At 42.0% G+C, this 24,675-nt stretch overlaps 1 protein-coding gene across 5 annotated transcripts in view; it reads right to left on the bottom strand.

The window, feature by feature from the left end:
* The window catches only part of ITSN2 (intersectin 2), a 138,785-nt gene that overhangs the window by 99,423 nt on the left and 14,687 nt on the right, over nucleotides 1–24,675 (bottom strand). For 3 of the 5 annotated variants that reach the window (XM_089777030.1, XM_089777031.1, XM_089777032.1), the window contains 3 exons: nucleotides 13,229–13,292; nucleotides 5,006–5,098; nucleotides 3,631–3,694 (listed from right to left, as the gene is read on the bottom strand). In XM_089777030.1, coding sequence (XP_089633156.1) covers nucleotides 3,631–3,694; nucleotides 5,006–5,098; nucleotides 13,229–13,259 — 188 coding nt within the window. In that variant the 5' untranslated portion in view covers nucleotides 13,260–13,292. Of the gene's footprint in view, nucleotides 1–3,630; nucleotides 3,695–5,005; nucleotides 5,099–13,228; nucleotides 13,293–23,886; nucleotides 24,063–24,675 lie in introns of those variants that run through there. The other 2 variants (XM_089777028.1, XM_089777029.1) reach the window with 1 other exon arrangement.

Here is a 24,675-nt window from a genome sequence, read left to right as displayed (position 1 = left end):
CAATTCGTGGAATTGTTTCAGGTCATCCACCAGTGAAGAGGAGGAGGGAAAAGACCACCTAATCAGAGAATGAAGAAGACTGGGCCACCGGGGATGGATCCTCCATATCAGTATGTCATCCTTCTCCTCCATCGGGTCTGTCTGTGTCACTGCAGAAGGTGACTGTGGTGGATGAGTTGGTGGTGAGTGGATTGCTAGGTGAGCTGGAGTGGAAGGAGCTATATCCTGTTGATAGTGGTGCTGTGGTGGCGGTGAGCAGCATTGAGCCTACGCATCCAATGAAAGCCACTGTGGAGGGTAGAATTGAGGTTGAATTGCCACGGATGGGTAAACCAGGGTTACTGAGGTCGTTGTTAGCTGGTCTTTTTCCTGCCTGAATGCTAAGGTAGCACTACATAAGTGAGAGTAATGTGAGGATGAGAACCTACTCCCATCTTCAGTGCCAAGGTTGGTGCAAAGGGAGGACGGTGTAGGCAAAAAGGAAATGTCCTCAGTTCAGTGCCACTGTGGACTATCCTCCCTAAGAATCGGAAAGCGTAGTGGCAACTTGCTTGTGTGTTCCAGTAGTGAAGTTGCCAGCACATGTGCTGCTTGGTGCTGAGATTTAGACCTCTTATAGGTCTTGCTTGTCATAGTCTCTAGTGCCAAAGATAGTTTAGGTGCCAGAGTCTGCTGTGAAGGAATGGCCTGAGTCAATGTCATCGTCTCCACTGGTGCTGGGGGAGGAGGCATGCCCGACTTGGTCTTCAGTGCCAGGCGGGAGCTCATGCCGGTTGGTGCGGAGGAGCTCATTTTTACTTTTGTCTCCAAATCCACTCTCTCAGATGGTTCTGCCTTGCACTTTCCATCTATCTCTGGCACTGCTGAAACCAGCAAATGGGCAGCATGGGATATTGTCAGTACCACAGGGATTAACCATGCTGGTGACATCCTGGACTTATGGGCATTCCGGGGCGGAGATAAATGGGCTCTCTTCCTCAGAGTTGATGGTTCCAACGGGTGATGGTTTCTGAGGGTCTGATGGCTGGAGGGACTACTCCCACAGAATCTTCTTGAGCCTCATCTCCCTGTCCTATCTGGCTCTCACAATTTTCTCTGGCAGTGTTGGCATTTCTATGCAACATGGCCTTCGTCCAGACATCTTACGTAGGAAGCATGCCCATCAGAAATGGGCCTGCGATCCCTGCAGGAGTCGCATTTCTTGAACCTGGGAGAGCCCAACATTTTAAACAATTTGGGGGTGGAGAGAGAGAGATAAGAAAAGGGGTGGGGGACTTTGTTGTGGGTTGAGGTTTTTTTTTTGCGGGAACAGGTTAAGCTAAGAAAAAAATGACTAAGGGTGACTAACCATAGTTAAAAACTGAAATTTTTCACACAAAAAAATCTTTCTTTTAAGGAGGAGGTTGCATGGCTGAGGAACTCCATCTTCTGCTGAGGATGGTAGAAAAGGAACTGGGGACTCACGTTGTGCACACAGCTAATGGACACAAAATCACAAAATGCCAAATTTGTGTATGCGTGGCGCAGAAAGGAACTGTTAGGGTAAAAATATGATCACCAGCGCAAGGACGCACTGACACCTGAGAGGAGCATCCACAAGGACAACACACAAAGGAGAACTTTAGGTTTTGTCTTTGTTGGTTTTTCCCTGTGTTTGGGCTATTTTCCACTTTCAATTTATTCACATGCATTTCCCCCTCCCCACCAAACTGAATCTCATTTTATTATTTCTTATTCATATTTAAATCTCTCTAGTAACTTCTGATTCCTCTGTCTCTACTTGTCTTTCAAATACTATTTAATTTTGTATCAACCACAAAATCATTAACCTATTCTTTCTTTTTCCATATTATTTATAATACAGTAAAACTCCGATGGTCTGGCATCTGATGGTCCGGCACTATCAGGAACCCAGAAGTGCTCCGGGCACCCGGACCATCGGAGCTGCTCTGCTCCCAGCTTCCCCGATTCAGCTGCTGCTGAAACTGACCAGCGGCTGAATCGGGGAAGCCGGGGGCAGAGCAGCAGGAGTGCCGCCGGGTAGGTCCTGTAGCGCTGCCCCTCGGAGCTGCGGGACCAACCCGGCAGCACCCTAGCTGTCCCCGATACAGCCGCTGCTGAAACTGACCAGTGGCTGACTCCAGGAAGCCTGAGGCAGAGCTGCTCTGCTCCGGCTTCCTGGAATCAGCCCCTGATCAGTATCAGCAGTGGCTGACTTAGGGACACCTGGGGTAGAGCAGCTGGGGTGCTGCCGGGTTGGTCCAGTAGCGCCGCTCCTTGGCGCTGTGGGACCAACCCGGCAGCCCCCCAGCTGCTCTGCCCCAGGCTTCCTGATTAAGCAGCTGCTGAAACTGACCAGCGGCTGACTCCGGGAAGTCCGGGCCAGCAGCTCTGACTCAGGCTTCCTGGAGTCAGTCACTGGTCAGTATCAGCAGCGGCTGACTTGGGGACACCTGGGGCAGAGCAGCTGGGGTAGAGCAGCTGGGGTGCTGCCGGGTTGGTCCAGTAGCACCAAGGAGCGGCGCTGCGGGCTCAACCCAGCAGCACCCCAGCTGCTCTGCCCCAGGCATCCCCAAGAGCAGATGGGGTGCTGCCGGGCTGGTCTCGCCATGCCCAGGGTCGGTGCTACCAGACCAACCAGGCAGCACTCCAGCTGCTCTGCTGCAGGTGTCCCCGATTCAGCCGCTGCTGAAACTGACCAGCAGCGGCTGAATCAGGGACACCTGGGGCAGAGCCGGACTATTGGAAGGGGGGGCTATGAGAGGTCTGGGGTGGCTTCCCCCCCACCCCACCCCAGATCCCCTCATAGCCCCCCCCCTTCCGATAGTCCGGCATATCTGATAATCCAGCACCCCCTGGGTCCTATAGGTGCCGGATTATCGGAAGTTTACTGTATTATGTAAGGCCTAAAAATGAATTTTGTGGCATTCCACTAGATAGCTCCTCTAATTTGATATCCTGCTGTTTATCATTATCTTTTGTGATAGTAAAGCCAGTTTTTAATCCATGTGACAGTGCTTGTGGACAACCATTTTGCATTAATTTTGTGTGTAGTATTCTGTAAGATCAAATGCTTGATTAAGAGGCAAGAGTGGCCACAATTCTGTGACCAGATCTGCTCAAGCAGATCTATTCCCTCAAGCAGAGTCATACTGGGTCTTAAACTGCCGGACCAGGACGTAAAAGTGTACACGTACTGTATTTCCTTAAACCCTCATTATATAAGAAATGTGATCAAAGCTGTATGTCATTATTTGTTATTTATAATTTATATAATCACATTCCTTTTTACTTTCAGTTCCATTTCCGTTTCACGTCTTCCACTATTTTAACAGAGATTGCGAGTTAAATATAATGACAATTATATATTTAAATAAATGAGCTCTGGCACCATTCTTGTTTGACTCTTTATATAATGTAGTTGGAAAATGGTCTTTTTTTTAGCACCATAAAAACCAAAATCAGTACATGTGAGCCAAGCATCAACCCTTCAATCCAATTCAGTGTATTTATACACACACACATATATATATACACACACGCACACACACACACAGAGAGAGAGAGAGAGAGAGAGAACACACACAGAGAGAGAGAGAGAGAGAGAGAGAGAGAGAGACTGCACCTTACCATATTTCAGCTAAAACTGATGACGGTAGACCTGACTGCAAGAAAAAGGTACGTGCCTGATCACCTGTGACAAAAGAGGGGGAAAACAAGCTTTACAGTAATACATTACAATAAAATCACAGATATTAAAGCCAGAACTTTCAAAAGAGTTCAGCATGATGGGTGCTGAGATCCTTTGAAAGTGTAAGACCTGCGTAACACGCTCTTCGTAATGGCAATTTTCATATACTAATGTACTTTGTACTCTTGGCACCAAGAAATGGGTTAAATAGCTATAAATAGTTGTTTTATGTATCACAAACAAAAGCCAAGAGCTTATAATGGCACAATGTAAAGGATGGAGTACTCAGGCTCAGCCTTGTTGACTCCTTTTTTTATTGTTGGTGGCAGTGGGAACAAGGGGAAGAATAGTAAATATTTTGTATTTCAATCTGTTCCATCTACAGGAGAAAACTTCAAAAATAAACCCAGTTCTGTGTATAACACACAATTCCATCAGATAGACTTTTATTACTCAGTATTTCCAGGAAGGGATATGATCTGCATGTTAATCCACATCAAGTTTCAGACCTATCAGTATGGCGCACGCTGCTGAATACATGCATAGATATTCAGAAGTTTTTGTGTATGAACATTAGTCAGTTTTCAAGATTTAGCATTCATGTTTATTCAGGAAAAAATAATTCTTCATTTCAAAGTATGTTACAAACACCAAAGTATTCACTATTTAATTCCAGCATTTTCTGGCATGGAACACAGTAGATTTTTACATTGTAAGGTAAGAAATGTTCAGTACAATGGAGAGTATAGGAAGGTAGTACTGGAAGGTAGAATGCAATTATTCACACTGGAATTTGGGGAAGACAGAGAGGTTAATACTCAGTTGTGATAAATTCCATAGACTACTTTATGAACACAAGTTGTCAGGGCCTTAATTTTATATTTCATATCAAAGAATTAAAACTCCAGCAACACAGTGCCCGTCAACACCATTCAAGGGAAAGATGGTGATTGAGGAAGTAGCAATGTCATAAGCTGCAGAAACTTCAATACATTTTCCTTGACATCCTTCCATCCATGCCCTGAGCTGGCTGGACTCTACTTAGCTTATGAAACTGAATGGGTTGACAGCAAAAGGCTACCTTAGTAGAGAGGTTAATAAGCATGTCCCCTTTGCAGAGACCTGTGTCAGATTTCAGCCAAAACATTTTTTTCAAGCTTACGACTGAAAGATTTTATAATAAAAACCTGTGATTTAGGATCAGGCAGCATGGTTATCAGTCATACAGCATGGCTGAACAAGAATGCACATTTTCAGTCTTTTTTACATAGGTACTTTAGTGCACATACAAATGAATGTATAACACGTACTAACCTGTAATATATCCTCCTATGGGTTTAAGGCTATCAAACTGCTTGTCATGCTTTGCTCGCTCTTCAGAAGTGATAGCCCACATGTTTGGTCCTCCTAAAAAATATATCGGAAATATTATTTCAAAAATAAAAAAAATCTGTCAAATGGGAAATTAAACCTTGTTTTTATGAGATAAAATTAGCTCAAGAGCTTCAATGACACATGCTGTTCTCTTTGGTAAGAATGCTGCTGAAACACTGAAACTTTCTTCCCAAACGTATAAGTCTTAGGTGAATCAGTTCACCATCTGGCTTGTATTATACTCTGCTTTGAAACAATCTGTGCTGTTTTTTGAAAGCTGGTGCACAGCAGCTTCCTTCCACTGCTGATTGTTCATAATTTAGCCAGGAAACATGTTGTTCATACTACTTTGTGTGAACCAAATATTTCCTTGGTACACTGGTAAACAAATAATGTTGTTTAAAGGCTCTCAGGCAGGAAAGCCTTGAAAGGTTAATGCGCAGGACAGTCAACTGCAGGACTTGTACTACTTCTCCCTAACGCTGTAAAATCAAAATTGTTGCTTTAAAACAAAACAAAAAACAAAAATCACTTCTGTGAAACCTTTTATTCCTGACAGCATACAGTTTCATATAGCCTTGAAAAAAAATATATAAAACACCACCATCCTAAACTGACAATTACACCTCTTCTGTTAGTCTATACATTTGCCATAATTATAACATCTGTTCTTTTTGTTGTGCTATGCAGATCAAAACCAAGGGGTGGATTTTCAAAGTACCTAATTACACCAAAAGAGGAAGAGATATGCATATGGGAGGGATAAACAATGGTTAGATATTACTACATAGTATGAAAATATTAAAATTAAATTTTATTTTTAAAACATGGCCAACTGTGAGACAAACTTTCATTTGGGGGAATTTATCACCAGCTCTCAATTTTCATTCAACAAAACTAAACTTAGCCAAAATTCCCAAGGAAAAAGTCAAACACATAACCAAAGGTTATTACAAAAAAATGCTGCCTGCTGCCCCACGCTGCTGCCTCTGATATAGAGGCGGCGGGAAGAAAGGGTAGGAGGCTCTACAAAGCTGGTGCTCACGGGGAGCCAGCTTTTAAGAGAGGCAGCAGTGTGGGGGTGGGGAGAGCGGCTTCCCATGTGTACCAGCGCCCTTGTCCCCCTCACCCTCTCCGCCTGCTGCCTCTCTATCAGAGGCAGCAGCACGGGGTTGGAGAGGCATGCAACTCCACAGGATCTGGTGCTTGTGGGAGCCATCTCAAAAGTCAACTCCCTACTGACACCGACTCTCCCCTCTCCCTGCTGCCTCTGATATAAAGGCAGCAAGGGGTGGGGGGGAAGCACGTGTAGTCGTTAGGATTAACCAATAAACCCAGGCTTATCAGTTAATTGTTTACACAACTATACACAAACATCCCTAGTTTGAACCATTTACTAATTCACAAAGAATAAGTTCTGGTCTATGAAAGCACTTCTAATACTGGCAGGTTATAACATATCACAGCTTGAACAGTCACACCACTCTGATTAATATCTGGATTTTTCATAAATTCTCTTCCATTCACACAAAATTTTAACTATTTGTTAGGATTGAAAGTTTTATTCTTTTTATATTTCTTATCTTAGGTTTAGTAATGTAAGGTAATATATACAATCATATTTAATATTGTAGTAAGTCAAATTTTTAGTTAAGTATATATGGGTATGTCTACACTACCACCCTAGTTCAAACTAGGGTGGTTAATGTAGGCAACCGGAGTTGCAAATGAAGTCCGGGAATTGAATTTCCCGGGCTTCATTTGCATATTGCCGGGCGCCGCCATTTTTAAATGTCCGCTAGTTCGGACTCCGTGCCCGCAGCTACACGCGACACGAACTAGGTAGTTCGGATTAGGCTTCTTATTCCGAACTACCGGTACACCTCGTTCCACGAGGAATAACGGTAGTTCAGAATAGGAAACCTAATCCGAACTACTTAGTTCGTGCCGCGTGTAGCCGCGGTCACGGAGTCCGAACTAGCGGACATTTAAAAATGGTGGCGCCCGGCAATATGCAAATGAAGCCCGGGAAATTCAAATCCCGGGCTTCATTTGCAACTCCGGTTGTCTACATTAACCACCCTAGTTCGAACTAGCTTGGTAGTGTAGACATACCCTATCTTCTATAGTTCCTTGCTCTAAAGTTTTAATAAGTAAAGAGACAGGATCTCATATTGTGTATATTGTTAATGAGATTAAAAATATTGAAGGCCCGGGCCTTCAATGTGAATTGTTTTGATTTTAATTTTGCTTAATATAAAACAGCATTGTTTACCTTTGAAGGATTCTGTGTGAAAGAATGTTTGTCTGAATGAGATACGGTGTGAAGGTCATCATTATAGCCAGATGGTCAAAAGAGAAGGGGGAGAATGTGGGGGAAGACAAACTGTAAAAGACAGACTGCGAAGAGCTGAGAAATCGTCAGTGCATACCCATGGTCAAGAATGGATCATACTGGCAGAATTGACAGCTCTAAAGGTGAAGGGCGGGCACCCCTAAAAACAACTGATTAACAATCCAGGACAGGATAAGCCTTCAAGAGATGTTTGGGAACAGCTGACATCAACAAGATAACATTCCGGTCACAGGCTGACAGAGTGGAATCCATTGATTTTACACAGAGAAAAGGATTATAAAAGCAGGATGCTTTGCTATGGAACTTTGGGTTCGTCTGCCACCATCACCAGAGAAGCATCAGATCGCGACTGACAAAAGCCCTGCTCCCACCATGTGTTCGATCTAGCTGGCCACTGGATTGACACAGACTCCGGACTGGTAACTATGATATCTGGCAAGACTGTGTATGTATAATGTTTTGATGTGTGTGTGATTGAAAAGCATATGCAACTGTTGTATTCTCAATAAATGCGATGCACTGCCTTTTCCCCTATAAAAGATCTCACGTGCTTCGTTTAAGCAGATAGCTCATGAAAGGCAAATATGTTATCAAAATTCAATTATAAGGTTTTAGAAATCCAAGCTGTTTTAAGATGTATGAAGCACTGGTTTTGTTCTAATTCTTTAAAAATATTATGCATGAAAAATGGCACACTAGCCCATATGAAATTGATAATGGCAATTCTACAAAGCCCCTCCTATTCAAAGGCCTCAAGTTGAGTTACATAATATTTCTAGTAATCAAAACTGGAAAGAAGCTGAATTTTACAATTTACTCCACAAAAGCCCCCATTTTGCTTATTTGTGGGAAAGGAATGTCTGTCTTTTACAGTTTGTCTTCCCCCACATTCTCCCCCTTCTCTTTTGACCATCTGGCTATAATGATGACCTTCACACCGTATCTCATTCAGACAAACATTCTTTCACACAGAATCCTTCAAAGGTAAACAATGCTGTTTTATATTAAGCAAAATTAAAATAATCTTTAACCAGCTCACCTGCACTTCTCCCTCTAATCTATTTCTACCAAGACTACCTTAACTTTCTTATTATTTTTGTCAAACAGATTTGTCTTGTTTAATTTCATTGACAGCTTTAAAAAAAAAAGTGTTGAACAGCTCTTTTCTAGAAAGACTTGTACTTTCTGAGAAGACCACCGCTGCATAATATTAAAGCTTCTTGATACTTGCAAGGATTCTTGAGGTTAGACAAAGGAAGCCTGGACTAAGAATCCAAAATCCTCAATCTTACTCCTTCCTTAGAGGCTTTAGACTAAAGAGGTGGGATGATGTGGGAAGGAAGAAACATATAGATAAGCAAAGGAAGCTTGTCTATTTCAAAGTCCTGGAACACATTCAAGATCCACCTGGACAATCTGCATAAGACTTATGCAGTTTGACAAGGAGACATAAAGGACTTAGTGCTAGAAACTCTGAATGCTTTTAAGGGCTTGTCTACAAAAGAACAAGTACAGTGGTACTACTGCACAGCTATGCCTCTAGAACTCCAATGAAGTAATCACTTATGCCGAGAGAGAGGGTGTTTCCCTTGGTATAGGTACTGCACTCACTTGAGCAGTAGCTGGATCAACAGGAAAATTCTCCCATCAACCTACACCAGCAATAGGCAATCTAGGCTAGTAAGGGGGCTGCGTGAATGGCCCTCCATTTCAGTGGGCTGCAAGATTGTCGTAAAGATGATGGTCTCCCAGTATAGGGTAGTTTTGCTAACTGCATTCGCATACCTAGAATTTCTTGGGTGTGACAACTAATTGGATATATAAGGAGTGCATGGTTCTCACAGTTAATGTGTACAATCAGCATACACACTTCACTTCATGGTGCGTGTCACTTCAGTGATATTGGTTTACATCTCACAGTCCAAGAGCTTATCTCCTGGACCACACTGTTTCCCCAGAACAGACGCTCACCACTCCGAAGTGATCCCTGTGGTATATAAATCACAACCACTACAGTAACTTATGTCATACATCTTTAACCAGCTCACCTGCACTTCTCCCTCTAATCTATTTCTACCAAGACTACTTGTAACAATATAAAAACTTCTGAATTATTTTAATTTAGCAGCCACTTTTATGCGGTATGAGATTTTATTGGCACTGGGATTAACTGCATAATTCAAATTACTTCAGTTGAATAAATGGTAGAAGCAGCTTTTTTAAGAAAACACCATTAATAATTAAACTTAAAAAACAACAATGGTCCTGTAGTACCTTAGAGACCAACCAAAAATATATAGACAGTATCATGAGCTTTCGTGGGCACAACCCATTTCTCCAAATGACAAATAATATGAATACAGACTACAAAAACAGAACTGTTTCTTCAGAAAAGGCTATTCAATGTTTACCATGAAATTTCAGTAAGACTTTAAACTTCTCTCCACCTAACTTGTTTCAACTGAACTTAATTCTGATTAAACAGTATGAACAAACAGCTACACACACTCAGATGTGCTGCACAAGGAAGTGGTTTACCTAATAACACAGATTTCATAAAGCAGACAGCAAACTCTTAAGAGAAATCTCCTTAAGTTTACTTGCCATTGTTCCTCCCTTGAGAACAGAGAAGGAGGACCAAATCTTGCTCCACTATAGACTGAGAAGCAGTTCAGCTCCTCAAACCAGCAAGTTTTTGACATCTACAGACTCTGTGCTGCTTCCCTGCCCCCTGTAGCCTTCTCCCAATGCCTAAGTGTAGTAAAAGGAGGAGAGGAGCATGATGTGAGTAGACAAAGCATAGGACTGCATTAACTTTAAGCACAAATTCACCACTGGGATAGCAAGGAGACACTGACTGGAGGTAAACTAGCTCTGAATCATGGTAATGGTTTCAATAAGAACTGGGATGGGGAATACTGCCAAAGAACCAGAAATTCAAAATTAAAAAAAAACCAAAAAACCACCCCCCCAAAAAAACCACAACAACAGAAGTCCAACAATAGGAAAACTAACCCAGGACTCTGTCCCATCTCTCCAAGGAAGTGTGAAGACAATCTGGCAGCCCTCTTGTTTTGCCTAAGAATTCACAAGACGTGGATTTCTTTTGTTCTAACGTCTACTGTTATATTAATTCTAAACCACAACTGGAACACTATTTTTGATGTAGCGATAATTGCCATGTACAGTATAACAATGTATTGCTTAATCTACTATATAAAGTAGAATGTTTGTAAGTTTGTGCTCTAGTAACTTGGACACTATAAGAGCTATCGCAACGAAATTTTGCATGGGATAACCTTTCCTCCAAGAGAAGGTTTTAAGGTACTTTTGGACCCAATCAGGCCCAATCTCAACCCGTAAAGATAAAAAAATAACCCGCTGCGCTGCAGTCCCGCCCACCCCCACGTGCTCGCTGCCTGCAGCCCCCAGCGCCATCCGGGACTTTCCCCATGCCCACGCACACAATGGCTCGGGCACCTGCCCTGCCCCCTGCGGCTACGATTATCAGGTAGTCTTAAAAAACCAAAACAAAAAAAAACCAAAACAGACACACTTGATGATCGGGGTGGAGGGGAGGAACTGGCCGGGAGGGAAGCAAGGCTGGCTGGGGGGGGAAGGGGGGAAGAGGGCCTGAGAAGCAGAGCTGGTGGGAGAGTGCAGGGGCAGCAGGGTTGGCTGGGGGATATCAGGAGAGAGGCAGCCGGCAGGAAGCAGAGCTGGTCGCGGGGGGGTGGGGAGGTTGTAGAGGGAAGCGGGGCTGGCCAGAGAAGGGCGGCCGGCGGGAAGCAGAGCTGGTCGGGGGGAGGGGAGGGGGCAGCGGGGCTGGCCAGGAGAGATCGGGGGGGGGGGGGGGGGAAGCGGCCAGCCGGAAGCAGGGCTGGTGGGGGGGGGGGAGGAGAGAGGGAGAGGGGGAGGGAGCGAATTGACCGTCAGGGAGCGGGACCAAGCAATACGGGATAACGCCAGCTAGTGCTATACTAATGGTTTTAAACATTTTATTGAAAATATTTATAATGTTTGTATAACTAAATTTTTGTCCTCTAGTTAAGACTCAAAATATTTTCCATGTAAAACACCATATCCTAATTACCCTACTTCATCTTGATAGTTGTGAACTTCTAAATTCGCTACCAAAAACTCTTAGTGTATGTCTAGACTACATTGTTTTTTCGAAAAAACTGCCCTTTTTAAAAAAAAACGTCAACTACGTCCACACTGCAATCGCATTCTTACAAAACTAAATTGAAAGAATGCAGGGGTATTTTCGACATTGGTAATCCTCAAGTTACACGGAAGAACGCCTTTTTCGAAAGAGCTTTTTCAAAAAAAGGCGTGTGTGGACGCATAACAGGAACGTTTTTCAAAAGACGAGCCAATCGAAAAAAGCACAGGTGCCCTGGTGGCCATTCTGTGAATAGCAATCAGGGCTTTCTTTCGATTTTTTGATCCAGTTTTGAGGTGTGGATGCTCTCTTTCAAAAGAAGCTTGCATTCTTGACATACCCCGAGTCTTTATTTATCTCCTCAAACAACAAACTGAACACTTGTACCCGACGGTCAGATTTCCACCCACTTGGCAGATAGTATGTCTTGTCTCTAATAGGGATGTTAAGTAATTTGTTAATCATGTACTCAACAAAAATTTTGTCGACTACACGATAAATCGATAAGGGTTAGCAGTGAAAGCACTCACTCCTGGCTCGTGCTGGGTCCCAGCACTCACCCCGCTGCAGCTCTGTATTATTAGTAGACTGGGAAGCCCGCATACAGGCAGGCTGGCTCAGTCCTGCATCACGCCAGGTCCCAGCATAAATCCCTGCTGCAGCTCTGCATTATTATAGGACTGGGGACCCAGCATGAGCCGGGACTGAGCCAGCCTGCCTGCACACTGCCTCTCCAGTCCACTAATAATGCAGAGCTGCAGCAGGAAGCCCAGGATTGAGCTAGCCTGTTGGCCAGTCTGTTAAAAAATATATATATTTGCAGAGCCACAGGGAGGAGGGGGAGGAATGCATGTAGCCGATAACGTTAACTGATAAGCTCCCGCTTTTTGGTTAATTGTTTATTCGATTACACTATTCCATTCCTAGCCTCCAACCATTTTTTTTTCATTTTTGGGTTACTTTAATTATAGCAATGAAGTTAGTTACCAAGTAATACAGCATAGAAACAGAAAGATCTAGTTAACGATCACATAGTCAGAAGTTGCATATCATCTTTTAAAGTTTCTTTAAAGAAACTTAAAAAAACCCATGAGCTTCTGCATTATCTGGCACGATAACAGACTATAAAATCAAGAGGGAAAATATTTGGGCTTATCTGAATATTTTAAGTACATTCTGCACTGATTATGAACAATCAATTAATTGAAATATTTTAGTTTAAACCAAATATTTACCACATCTAAATTAAAACATGTCAAAATCTTATGTCATATTATATAAACTCAAATACTTATTATCTTAATTAATGGCTAGTTAGTTTATTACTCATCTGAAATTATTCAGTATTCAAAATACAGTCACATATTGGTGGGTAATTACCCCTTAAGTCACCTAAGTAACTAGATGCTTCAGGAATATCTAACTCTTAATTATAATGCAGTAGAAACGTGCTGAATTCCTAGAGTATATAGACTATAAATCAAATGCTGTAAGCAACAATAGATGTACTACAGCAAGTTGACCAAAATATTGATGTATGTTACAATCAGTTAATTACTAATAATGCTGAGATTTAATATAAAGACAAAAAAAACCACTCTCCAACCCCAACACATTATTTAACCAAGATCAAACTACTTACCATTCATGGCTGCGGGAAACTGAGCCATCATGGTCCCGAATACGCCTTGCTAGCTTTCAGCCATCTACAACATAAAAACATTGTCTCATTAATAATGCAACAAGGGCAGAATGCAGCTTAGTACTCCTGCTGAGCAGAGGGAATGTGTGTCCTTCTTGGTTCCTGATACAGAACAAACTGAATTTACATTTCGAAGTAGGTGTGAGATTTCTGTAGATGGGTGATTTTTTTTGTTTGTTATGCATTGCAGTCTGGAACCTAGAAGCACATTTTAAAAGATAAATGGTATTCATCGTACTGCATAAAACACACAAATTACCACCACTACACTGAAACATATACTGTTCAGAATAATCCTTTACTGGAAGGAGAAACAACCTAAAAGATTTTTTGCAACTTGAACTTCTATGATTTACATTAATATTTATCAAAATTAAAATGATAGTTGTCATACTTGAAAATAATACTGCTGTTAAAAAGAATAATAATGAAATTCAATAGTTCAAATACTGGATAAATAACTTTCCACAGAACTTACAAAAGCATAATTATTGGAAATGACCTTGCATACTGTAGTCTGTAAAATAACTAGCTCTCACCAGGGATGGGAAACCTAATGCCCGGGGATTGAATGTGGCCTCCAGTTTGCCTGGATCTGGCCTACAAGGCTTAGGGCTTCCCCTCCCCCCAGCATTGGGGAGCCTGCACTGGCACTCCAGCTCCTCCTCCCCAGACCTTCATGGGGCTGGAGCACACAAAATCTACTAGCTTGAGCCCCCCTAGACTCTGGTGTGTGAGGGAAATATGGGGAATGTCTTTCTTCTACTTAGTTGGGGGGAGGCACATCAGTGAGGGTTTGTTATTGTTTTTTTGCTTCTCACTTGTGTGCAGCCCCTGGTTGGTTTTTCTATGGGTCAGCGGCCCATGACCCAAAAAATGTTCCCTACCCCTTTCTAATCAAACCATGCAGCAGTCTATTGTCCAGCATATGAAACTACATATTATTATAACATCAATTATTTTTGTTATGGTATCAAGAACAAAAAGTGGTATCAGAGGGGTTCTTACTATAGCATACTTTCAGAATAAGAAATGTTAAAATGCTGTGTCTCAGATTGCAAGAGTATTTAACATTTTATTTATTATGTTTTTATCTTTATATTTTCAAAACAGTAACTAATACTCAAAACATTCTGCAAATGAAAGCATTGTCTCTATTTTATAGATCGGTAACATTCAAAGGATTAAGACAACATACACAGGGCATTGCTTCAGATACAATTCATTTTGATATGGAAAATGACATAGATCATAACACCCCACAATATAATTTTAAAGGCAGAAACTACCATTCACTAAAGAGCCAGAAAAAATCTAAACCTGGAAATATTTTGTAGCAGTTGTACATATGATGTGAAATTCTTCATAACAAAGTGGCTTTTTTAATATGAAATAATACAATCACAAATTTGAGAATGGAGTGGTTGCAGGGGGGCAGCAGGGAAACTCATGAAACAACACCAGCCAAGAATAGCAGAGTCCTGCAGTATAGTTACTCATCACCCCAGGGTTCTAATGCTTTTAACATTCTAATTTCTGTATCACATTTCTGATAACTATTATGCGCGCTCCCCCCTTCAGTGATAAAAAATACCTGTTTAAATACATTTTAAAAAATATGAAAGGTACAGAAACATTTTTTTCTAAATAGCATTGCTTACTTTAGCATGGTTGACTCTTTTATTGATTACAAGAAACCAGAAGCATTCAAACAATTTCCTTGCAGAGTGTAGAGCATTTACACTACACTTATACACTAAATAGAAAATGTTAGGAATCATTCTGTACCAGTACTCTACAAGTATATTCTTATACAATATTTACAATATAAGCTACATAATGAATTTAGATAAAGAATTTACCCTCATTGGTTGGTTTGTGCACTGCATAGCCATATTTATACTATTATAGATCATCCATCCCTAAATGAGTGAAAACCAATGCTTCAATCTAACGTTAATCCATTATATACTGCTTATATAACTGCCCAGTGAGTAAAGAACTGCACAGTACAACTAGTTGTTATATAACCCTTTTAACAGTAGTATCACAAGATACTTTATATTCTGTTTTTAACACAAAGTGTGCTAGCAGGGATCAGGTGAAGAAAAACCACCAGAAGACAAAAGAAAAGTGAAAACTTTTCCAAGAGGATAAAAAAAATAAAATGAATTTGTATATTTTTAGTTTGCCTCCAACGTCTCTTTGTCCTAAAAATGAAATAACAAAGGACACTTGCTCCCTGTTTGCAAATGTTCAGCTGGAAAATTATAGTGTTCTTAAGCACCTACAGAACATGAAGTTCTATAAAACAAGCTACACTTTTAAGAACTCTAGAAAAGAACTGTAAGGTGAGATAGGCTGCAATGGAATGAGTGTGTGAAGAGCCCACCTGGAATTAATGGGGTAAAATACAATAGGGATCTGCAAGGGCAGAAGGATCAGTCTTTATCAGAAGGGGGCAAACTAAAACCCGAGGTTCATATCCAGTCTGCAAGACCCTTCTATCTGGCCCCCAAGCTCCTGCCCAGGATGGCTAGTCCCTGACTCCTCCCCTTCTGTTCCTCTTATCCCATAGCCTGAGCTCACCACAACGCCAGGGGTGAAGGGTGGGGGTGCTTCAGAATTTTTTAAATGGCCCCAGGCTGTCCCAGAGGGGGTAGGGCCGGGACACTTCCGTGCTTCCCCACCCACAGGCCCTGACTGGCCTGGGGTGGAGGAGTGATGAAGTCTTTGTTGTCCCCCGCCCCAGGAGAACTGCCAGCTGTTCTGAACGGCTGGCGAATCCCTCTAGGTGCCTGCATGAGGAGACTTTGCATGCTTCCTGGCTCATAGGTCAATCAAAGTCTGGGGGCAAGCAAGAGCATGGGAAGTCTCTTGATCCCTGCTCCGGCTCTGCAAAGGAGCACCATGCTTACAGGGTTGACTCTAAGTGTCGTGTGCCCCTGGCAAGGCAGGAGACTTTGTGCACTCCCCTGTCCCCAGGCCCTGATTGGCCTGGGCGGGGGGAAAAGCAGGATGTCTGTGGGCTAGATAAACCTGCTTGGTGGGCTGGATTCGGCCCGTGGAAGCCCTTTTGCCTACCCCTTCTCTAGGCGGTGCAGTTGTGAGCTTCAGCAAAGTGGCACAGCAAGCCCTACTGCTACAAGTGGCATTGTCAGGAGGTGGAGAGAAGAGGGAGTGGGACGGAGAGTTGTGGGGGGAGGGTGACTAGTCGAGCTAGTTCTTACATCCTTACTTCTTGTGTATAATAGCTCCATTACAGCCAGGCTGCCAAGGGGTTGTCTGACATAAATGCTTCTAAGTGCAATACACATTTATCTTTGGTCTTTATCAACGTTTGTTCTTCATTTTATTTATTTGCCTGAATTATTGCTGAGGCCTCAGTGTTCCTCAGGAATCTGAAGGGGACAGGGATAATTCACTGCAGCCCAAATAGTTCTACCACCCCCACATTTCCAAAGAGACCACTCACAGAGCCAAATTCCTCAGATACAAAGAATGTGCTTGCCATCCAAAAAACCCCCCAAAAAACCTCCCACTATATGCAGGCAGTGTCCCTAAAATGTGGATATTACTCCAGAAATCAAAGTGGATCTTTCACAAATTCTGAGTCTGGTAATCCATCTGTCACCATTAACTACATCCTAGCATCCTTCACAATACAGCAGTTCCTCTTCTTCTCAGTTGATGGTGAATTCCAGTGAAATATACTAAAAATACACAGGATTTTCTCAATTAAAAATTACTCTAGATAACTGTTAAATTATAACAAAACTTGGAAATTTCCAAAGAACACTTTACAGAATATCACAGACGGATCTGTAATAAAATATGCCAAACAAACACAAGAATCCCTAATCAGAAGAGATTATAATCAAATCACAAGCAAGTTATAACAAACAGAAGAGAAAATGACCTTCACAACTGGAATATTCCACACAAAGTCAGGTTTGCTTTAAGTGTTTTGGAAGAAGGAATTTTGTTTGGCGAACATTAACTCTTAAGTGCTCTAAGCATGGAGTATAAAATATGGAGCAGCTGGTTAAAGGACATGTCTTGACAAACAAAGTCATGAACTCTCTCACACCAGTAAAGAGTGAAGACTGCCATCAAACCAAAGTTTGAAGCTTACAATAACTGTAATCCAACTTACGCACCTTTTGATTAGAAGTTTAATGTCTTTGACATAAGGCATCACACATAATGAAAACAGGAAGCTGAAGTTAGTAGTTAACAGAACTCATTCTTGTAAATAGACCACCTGACCAACCATAAAGTTTACAGTAGCAATTCTGTTTTCTCAGTCTAATCTACCCAACTGCAGTTTCTCCACTCTTTCCCAACACTTACTGAAGTTTTGAAATGAGAAAATGAAGAGGAAAGTGAAGGAGAAAAGAGGTAAGAAAAAAAGCTAGAATTAAAATAAGAAAAAAAAAGTACTTTTTACACTCAAAATATTTTTACTTGTTCTTATGCTATGTGAAACTTACATAGCATAGGCTTTTCTAATATTTAATTTCTATTGACTCATATACAAATATTTTCAAGAAAAAAATAGCATAATACCTGCTATTAAGCAGGAATAGAGTTAGGTCACATCAGTTCATTTCTAATCAGGTTGATAAATATTCTAGAAGCCATGTGTTCAGACACCCAGCTCCTAAAAGAACAACATAACTGAAGGGGGAAAATGGACAGTGCAGTATCAATCAGCAAGAACACAAACCCCAGGGGCTGCCATTTAACTGATTTACATAGGAAACACAATGGCTATGTCTAGACTGGAATGATTTTCCGCAAATGCTTTTAATGGAAAAGTTTTTCCGTTAAAAGCATTTGTGGAAAAGAGCGTCTAGATTGGCACGGACGCTTTTGCGCAAAAGCACTTTTTGTGGAAAAGCGTCCGTGCCAATCTAGAGGCGGTTTTGCACAAGAAAGCCCTGATCACCATTTTCGCCATCGGGGCTTTTTTGCGCAAAACGGTTCTCAGCTGTCTACACTGGCCGTCCTACGCAAAAGCATTTTAGTTTGCCTTACATTAGTTAGTCAGTGTTCTTGCACAAATTCACAGTGGCCAGTGTAGACAGCTGGCAAGTTTTTCCACAAAAGCAACTGCTTTTGCGGAAAAACTTGCCAGCCTAGATGCAGCCAATACGTACTAGCAACATACTGACCTGGAATAATAAACGGTGTAGGCTAAGTTCTGTATAAGTTCAAAAACTTGTTTCTTTCACCAACAGAAGTTGGCTAAAAAACCTAATGCCTTTCCCCCATGTGTCTAAGACCAACATTGCTACAACAGTGCACAAAGCTAGTTATGCATGTGACTCTTTTTGTCTTTGTGAACGAGATAGATTTAAATCACAGAAACAAATCAATTGTTAAGGTGCCACAGGACTCTTGGTTATTATAAATGTTATGGTTATTTTGTTAACAAGGGTTTTTAGACTATATATCATTAATTCAAGGATAAAATAATCTTACGAAGAATGCTGCTGTTATTAAGCCTATGTCTACACTACATACTTCTGCCAGAGCTCTGTCCAGTCAGAGTGTAGACACAGTTACAATATTATAACAGCAAAAGTGATATTAGGGTTTATTTTACTGGGGAAGTTGAAAGAAGGTTTACAGAGAACTAAGAGCACTTTACCCCTGAAGAAGAGCATCCATGTAAGGATTTAATCACACTTATATTTACAGGCACTGACTTCTCACTTTTAGTTGAATTGCTTTAACTTTCCTAAGTGTCCCCATGTACCAGACCTAAGACTCCAAGAGCCATTATGAGTATGTCTACACGAGGGATTCCCAACCTTTTTCCCCGTGGAGGAACCCCAAAAATAAATTTTCATATCCCAAGGAACCCTTACCTATGAAAACGTTTGCTTGGCCAGAAAAAGTTGACAGCGGGGAGCACAATTCAACTATTGCTAAATTATTGTCAAGAAAATTTATTTGGGATATATCAGCTTACATTGTAAGAAAAACATTTTTTATTCAATTTATTCCACGATTTCTCATGGAACCCCTGACGATGGTTTGCGGAACCCCAGGGTTCCATGGAACCCTGGTTGGGAAACACTGGTCTACACTAATGGTGGGGAACCTTTTCTGGGTCAGGGAGCGCTACCCACAGGAAAAAAATCATTTATGGGCTGCATACAAATGAGAAACAAACAAACAAAAAAAACCCCTTCACTGAGGTGGCCCCCGACTGAGAAGGAAAAAGACATTCTCCGTATTCAACTTGTACACCAGAGCATTGGGGGCCCTGGCCCCCAAGATTTTATGTGCCCCAGCTCTGCGGGCAGATAGGGGAAGGGGGAGAGGAAGGCTGGAGCACAAGCATAGGCATCCCAATGCTGGGGAGAGCCTCGAGCTCTGAATTCAGGCAAGTGGGGGGGGGGGGGGGGGGGGGGGGGGGGGGGGGCCACAACTGGCCCCTGGGCCTTAGGTTCTTAGTGTGATTGAGTAAAAACAGATCTAGTGTGTTTACTTATATAAACCCACTAGCCTTAGCTCATGAAAGCAAGGTATGATGTAAAAAAGAAAAAGCTAGTACAATTGTCATCACTCATACAAGTCTGTTCTTCTCCAGCTTGTATAATGTCTTCTCAAAATTTAAAATTCCTGCTTCCGTGGATTGCAGACTTTATAAAGCACTCTCAGGCTACGTTTATACTGCAGCACTATTTCGGGATACCTCTGATATCAAAAGCTCTTGATACCACATACATTTTTTGTTAGTCTCTAAGGTGTTGACTAGAGATGTTAAATATCAGTTAACTGAATAGTCGATTAACCTCATGAATTCTTATCGGTTAGTCGACTACTCTATAGTCCCTGGGCAGCCCCTGTCCCAGGGGAAGTGGTCTGAGCTCCCAGACCCAGCATGAGCCAGGACTGAGCTAGGCTGCCTGCCCTCCCAGCGCCTAATACACTTAAATGCAGAGTCACAGCACAGGTAGTCCTGGGCCTGTTGCAAGCCAGGACTGAGCCAGGCTGCTGACCAGCCTGCTAAAAAATTTACTGGCAAGGGGTGGGAGGAAAATGTGTATAGTCTATAGCATTAACTTATAAGCTTTTGCTTATTGGTTAAATCGAATATACTATTACATCCCTAGTGCTGACATGTTCATAGTTGGTTACAATTCTTCATTCATTTTTACTAGACCCTCTATGCCAGTGTTTCTCAAACTGTGCTCCGAGGAGCCCCAGGGCTCCGCAAGACATCTCCAAGGGCTCTGTGAGATTGACAAACTGGAAAGCCTTCAAAATCATAATTGAGAATCGCCTTGAACTGACTCAATTAACACACAATATTATTTTATTTATATTAAGGATGGATCAGTGGCTTAAAAAAGGGACATTAGAAGAAATGGTTTCTCAACCAAGTAAATGATTTGGTTATTATTTATGAATAAAACACACATGAGTTTTTATATAGATATATAGATATACACACACACACACACACACACACACACACACACACACACACACACACACACACACACACAAAATTTGGAACTCTAATGCGGCCAAGGTCGATAGGTACAGCATATACAATCAGTGGACCGCTGGGGCTCTGCATAAATTTACACGCATGTAAAGGGCTCCGGAGCCCAAAAAGTTTGAGAACCGCTGCTCTATGCATTTCTAGCAATACAATCAAGACATACGGTTACAGGTAGTGGAACAGTTCTAGCTAGAGTCTCAATTAACTTTGTTTTTTAGTAAAATGTGTGCAGGGAAACAGAGAGCTACTGACAGTGTGCTTTACATGAAGATTCCTTGGCACTGAAATTTGGTCTCCAATTTCAACCAGAGCATGGCTCTAATTTACTTCTATACATGCTGAAAAGCTCATTTTTTGTGATGTGGCTTGATGGGATGTGGAAGTAGTGGCTTATTGCTGGGGAGGCCAGTTTTTTAAATTTTCATTGGTAGTCCACTAAGTGTGCTATAGATTGTAAATGTTGATATGAACTGGGGATATAATAGTGTACTCAATTAGCCAATTAACTGACAAGCAAAAGCTTATAGGTTAATGCTATAGACTATACGCATTTCCCTCTCCATCCCTGCCAGTAAATTTTTTATCAGGCTGGCCTGCAGCCCGGCTCAGTCCTGGCTTGCAACAGGCCCAGGACTACCCGTGCTGTGGCTCTGAATGTAACTGTATTAGAAACTGGGAGGGCATGCAGCCCAGCTCATGGCTCATGCTGGGTCCGGGACTTACACTTTCAGTGCAGAGCTGCAGCAGGGGTATTAGGAACTGGGTGGCATAGCTCCTGCTTTTCCCCCATCCACCTCCTCTGGAGAGCTGCGTAGTATCACTTGTGTGGCAGGTGGCTGCTCCAGAGGGCGGGCCAACAGACAGCGTCGTGAGGCAGGGGACCGGGACCTGCTGCGGACACGTGGCGGGAAAGGGGCTGGGAATGAGACATGCTGCACTGCGGGAGGAGGGAAGGGGGATTCTGTTCTGGTGGCTGGGAACATGTGTATGTTAATAAACTGGGTGCCACAGTGGCACACATCCAAACCAGTCACATGACCTCAATATTGGTGCATAAGCCAAAACTCACTCCACATACAGTTGGAAAATCTAAGAGGGGATACTGCTAGGCCGGCAGGAAGACCGGCTCACACTGGGCCTGGGAGCTCAGACCCTGCCCTAGACCGGGGCTACTGCCACCTCACGCTGCTGCCTCTTTATCAGAGGCAGCAGCACAGGGCAACAGGCAGTTGGACTGCAAGGGGAGCTGGTTTTTAAACTGGCTCCCCTTGTGGACCAGTTCCCACCTGGCACCCCACACTGCTGCCTCTGATACAGAAGTAGCGTTGAGGAGTGGCGGGGAGCTCCTCGGGAGTAAGGCTGGAGAGCACTGGCTGCCAGCTTCGCCCCCAGGGACTATAGAATAGTCAAGTAACCAATAAGAATTCATGTGGTTAATCAACTATTCAATGAACCAATATTTAACATCCTTGATATGAACTACAGTATTAAGTAGCTGAAGTATCTGAGCCTAGCATGGATGCTAAACATTCTAAATAATTTTAAAAAAATAAGGGGGTGGATTCTTTAGCAGTATCACTTTTAAACCAGCTAGTCTGTTTCCTGCTATTATGTTGAGTCACAGAGTTGTAATGATTTTAACTGGCACACAGTGAGAATAAGAAACCAACCTACATTAAACGTTGATTTTTTGAACAAAGGCCTTTACATCTCTCTTCATTTTCTTAAATATTTGGAGCTATCCCAATTGGGACAGTGTAGTTGGACAAAAAAAGTGGGGAAAAATAAGCTACTCAGAATTAATGGCTAGCTCAAGAACAGGACGAAAAGTGGTTTTACTTTCTTTAAGGAAATATCCATTTATACTTGTCAAAGATGAGGCCTGGACAAACAAGGAATTGTTAATAAATCAACAAACAAGTTAATTATTTGGATCAAATATGAGCCAAAACATAAGCCAAGCAACAGGAACCAATTACATACACACAATAAAAACACATGAAGTAATACCATCAGTTTGCCTACCAGTAGGTACAGTGATTGCATTTTTTTACTAGCTTAACTATTCTTGTCTCTCCTTCTACTCTCTCACAAGCAGAAATTAACACTGGAAAGCTGTAAAGCAACAATGATATCTGTCTTTCCTGAAAGGGAAGCAAATACCATGAAGCACATCACAACACTATTTTCTTTTCAAGATGCAACAGATCTGCTCTCCAATTTGTTATTCCAACATTTGTCCCAGAAAAGAGTTCAAAAAATATAATTTGTGGATCAAAGGAATTTGGTTCAGTTAAACAGAAAAAAGATATGACACATGAAAAATATATGGAGGATTGTCTTCTATGCACACCATTTCAAAAGGATAATCTTAATGTGCTGTTTATAAAATTCTTGAAGCATTTTTTAGGGAAAAATTATTTAAATCTGGATTCATACCTAAAATTAGAAGAACTGATGATGTTTTCTTAATAAAGCAGCTCCCATTGGCTGGGAACAGCGAACCACGGCCACTGCGAGCTGTGAACAGCAGTACCTGCGGACGCTCAGGTAAAAAACCAAAACATCTGGTGGCCTGCCAGCGGCTAACTCTAGCAAACCAAGACCGGCTCACATGCCAGTTATTGCCCACCCCAGTATAAAAGACTTAAACCATTAAAAACAACAGCAAATATGTTTAAGATTATGTAATTGATTAGGTACCACTTTATCTTGTACTGCAGTCTTAAGTACATTACCTGATACCTTGCTTGTCCTGGCACCAAGAGCACACATCCAGCAGAATGGTAAACTTTTGACCTTAATTCGTAACAATATGACTACACTAAACGATTCTGTGTGTGTGTTTTAAAAGGGGTAGTTTGAAAATCTCTAAATAAATTATTTTAAACTACACATTGAACCCCTCTAGTCTGGCACACTCTGGTCCAGCAACATCCATGATCCAACATGATTTAAATTAGCCAGACGTCCATTTAGCATGAGTGTGGCCAAGTTTCCCACAGTCCCATAGTTTATTTACAGCCACCAATCCTAGCTCTGTGTTCTGTGCTGCTATTTAGCTCTAATTTACCTGTAAATGTCTTCTAAGATCCCAGTAAGCAGTGGAAGTGTTGGTAATTCTGCTAGACAATATTGACCTCCTGTGGATCAGCAAATTCTCTGGTTCAGCACTACTCAGGTCCTCAGGGTGCCAGACTATGGAGGTTCAACCTGTATCAGGATTCTTGGCTTCCAAAACAAATTGTGCTAAAGGCAGTATATTTAAAAAAAAAAAAAAAAAAAAAAAAAAAAGAAACAGGCGGTTTGTAATGTCATTATATGCTGAGAGTCATAATGGAAAATATTTTGCATTGCAATAGTCATATTTTTAGAATTGATGGGGATGTTTCACAAGAGAATGACACTCATCTCCTGCTGTCGGCCACTATTCACTTCATAAGTTTACATGTTGCTGAATTACTTAACTACATATAAATAACATGAGTCACGATTAATGCCAAATACCTCACAAGCTTTATTTGCAGGTGAGTGGGTGACAATATAAATAGAATTACCAACTAATATAATTTAATTACTATTTCTAATAGCTAAAATATTACTAATATCCACTGCTATGGTAGGTAGGCCATCATCACTTCAATGAAGTTGCACTCACATACAGCTAGGGATATAAAATCCCGTTTAATCAGTTAACCACTTGAACAGGGGTGGGCACAGAGCTGTCCCAGCCTGCCTGGGCTGGAGTGGGCCCCATCCATGGTGTGATGGGCTGGCAGGGCTGAAGCAGTCCCCTGCCATGGGCAGAAGCTGCTCCAGACAGACTGAATACCCCCTACCTGCCTCGTGGCGGGCCCAGCCA

This window comes from Pelodiscus sinensis, chromosome 3 (genome assembly GCF_052426305.1).
Source record: "Pelodiscus sinensis isolate ZL-2025 chromosome 3, ASM5242630v1, whole genome shotgun sequence".
NCBI lineage: Eukaryota > Metazoa > Chordata > Testudines > Trionychidae > Pelodiscus > Pelodiscus sinensis.
Note: the sequence above shows the minus strand (reverse complement) of the source record. Positions and strands in the feature narration are given on the sequence as shown.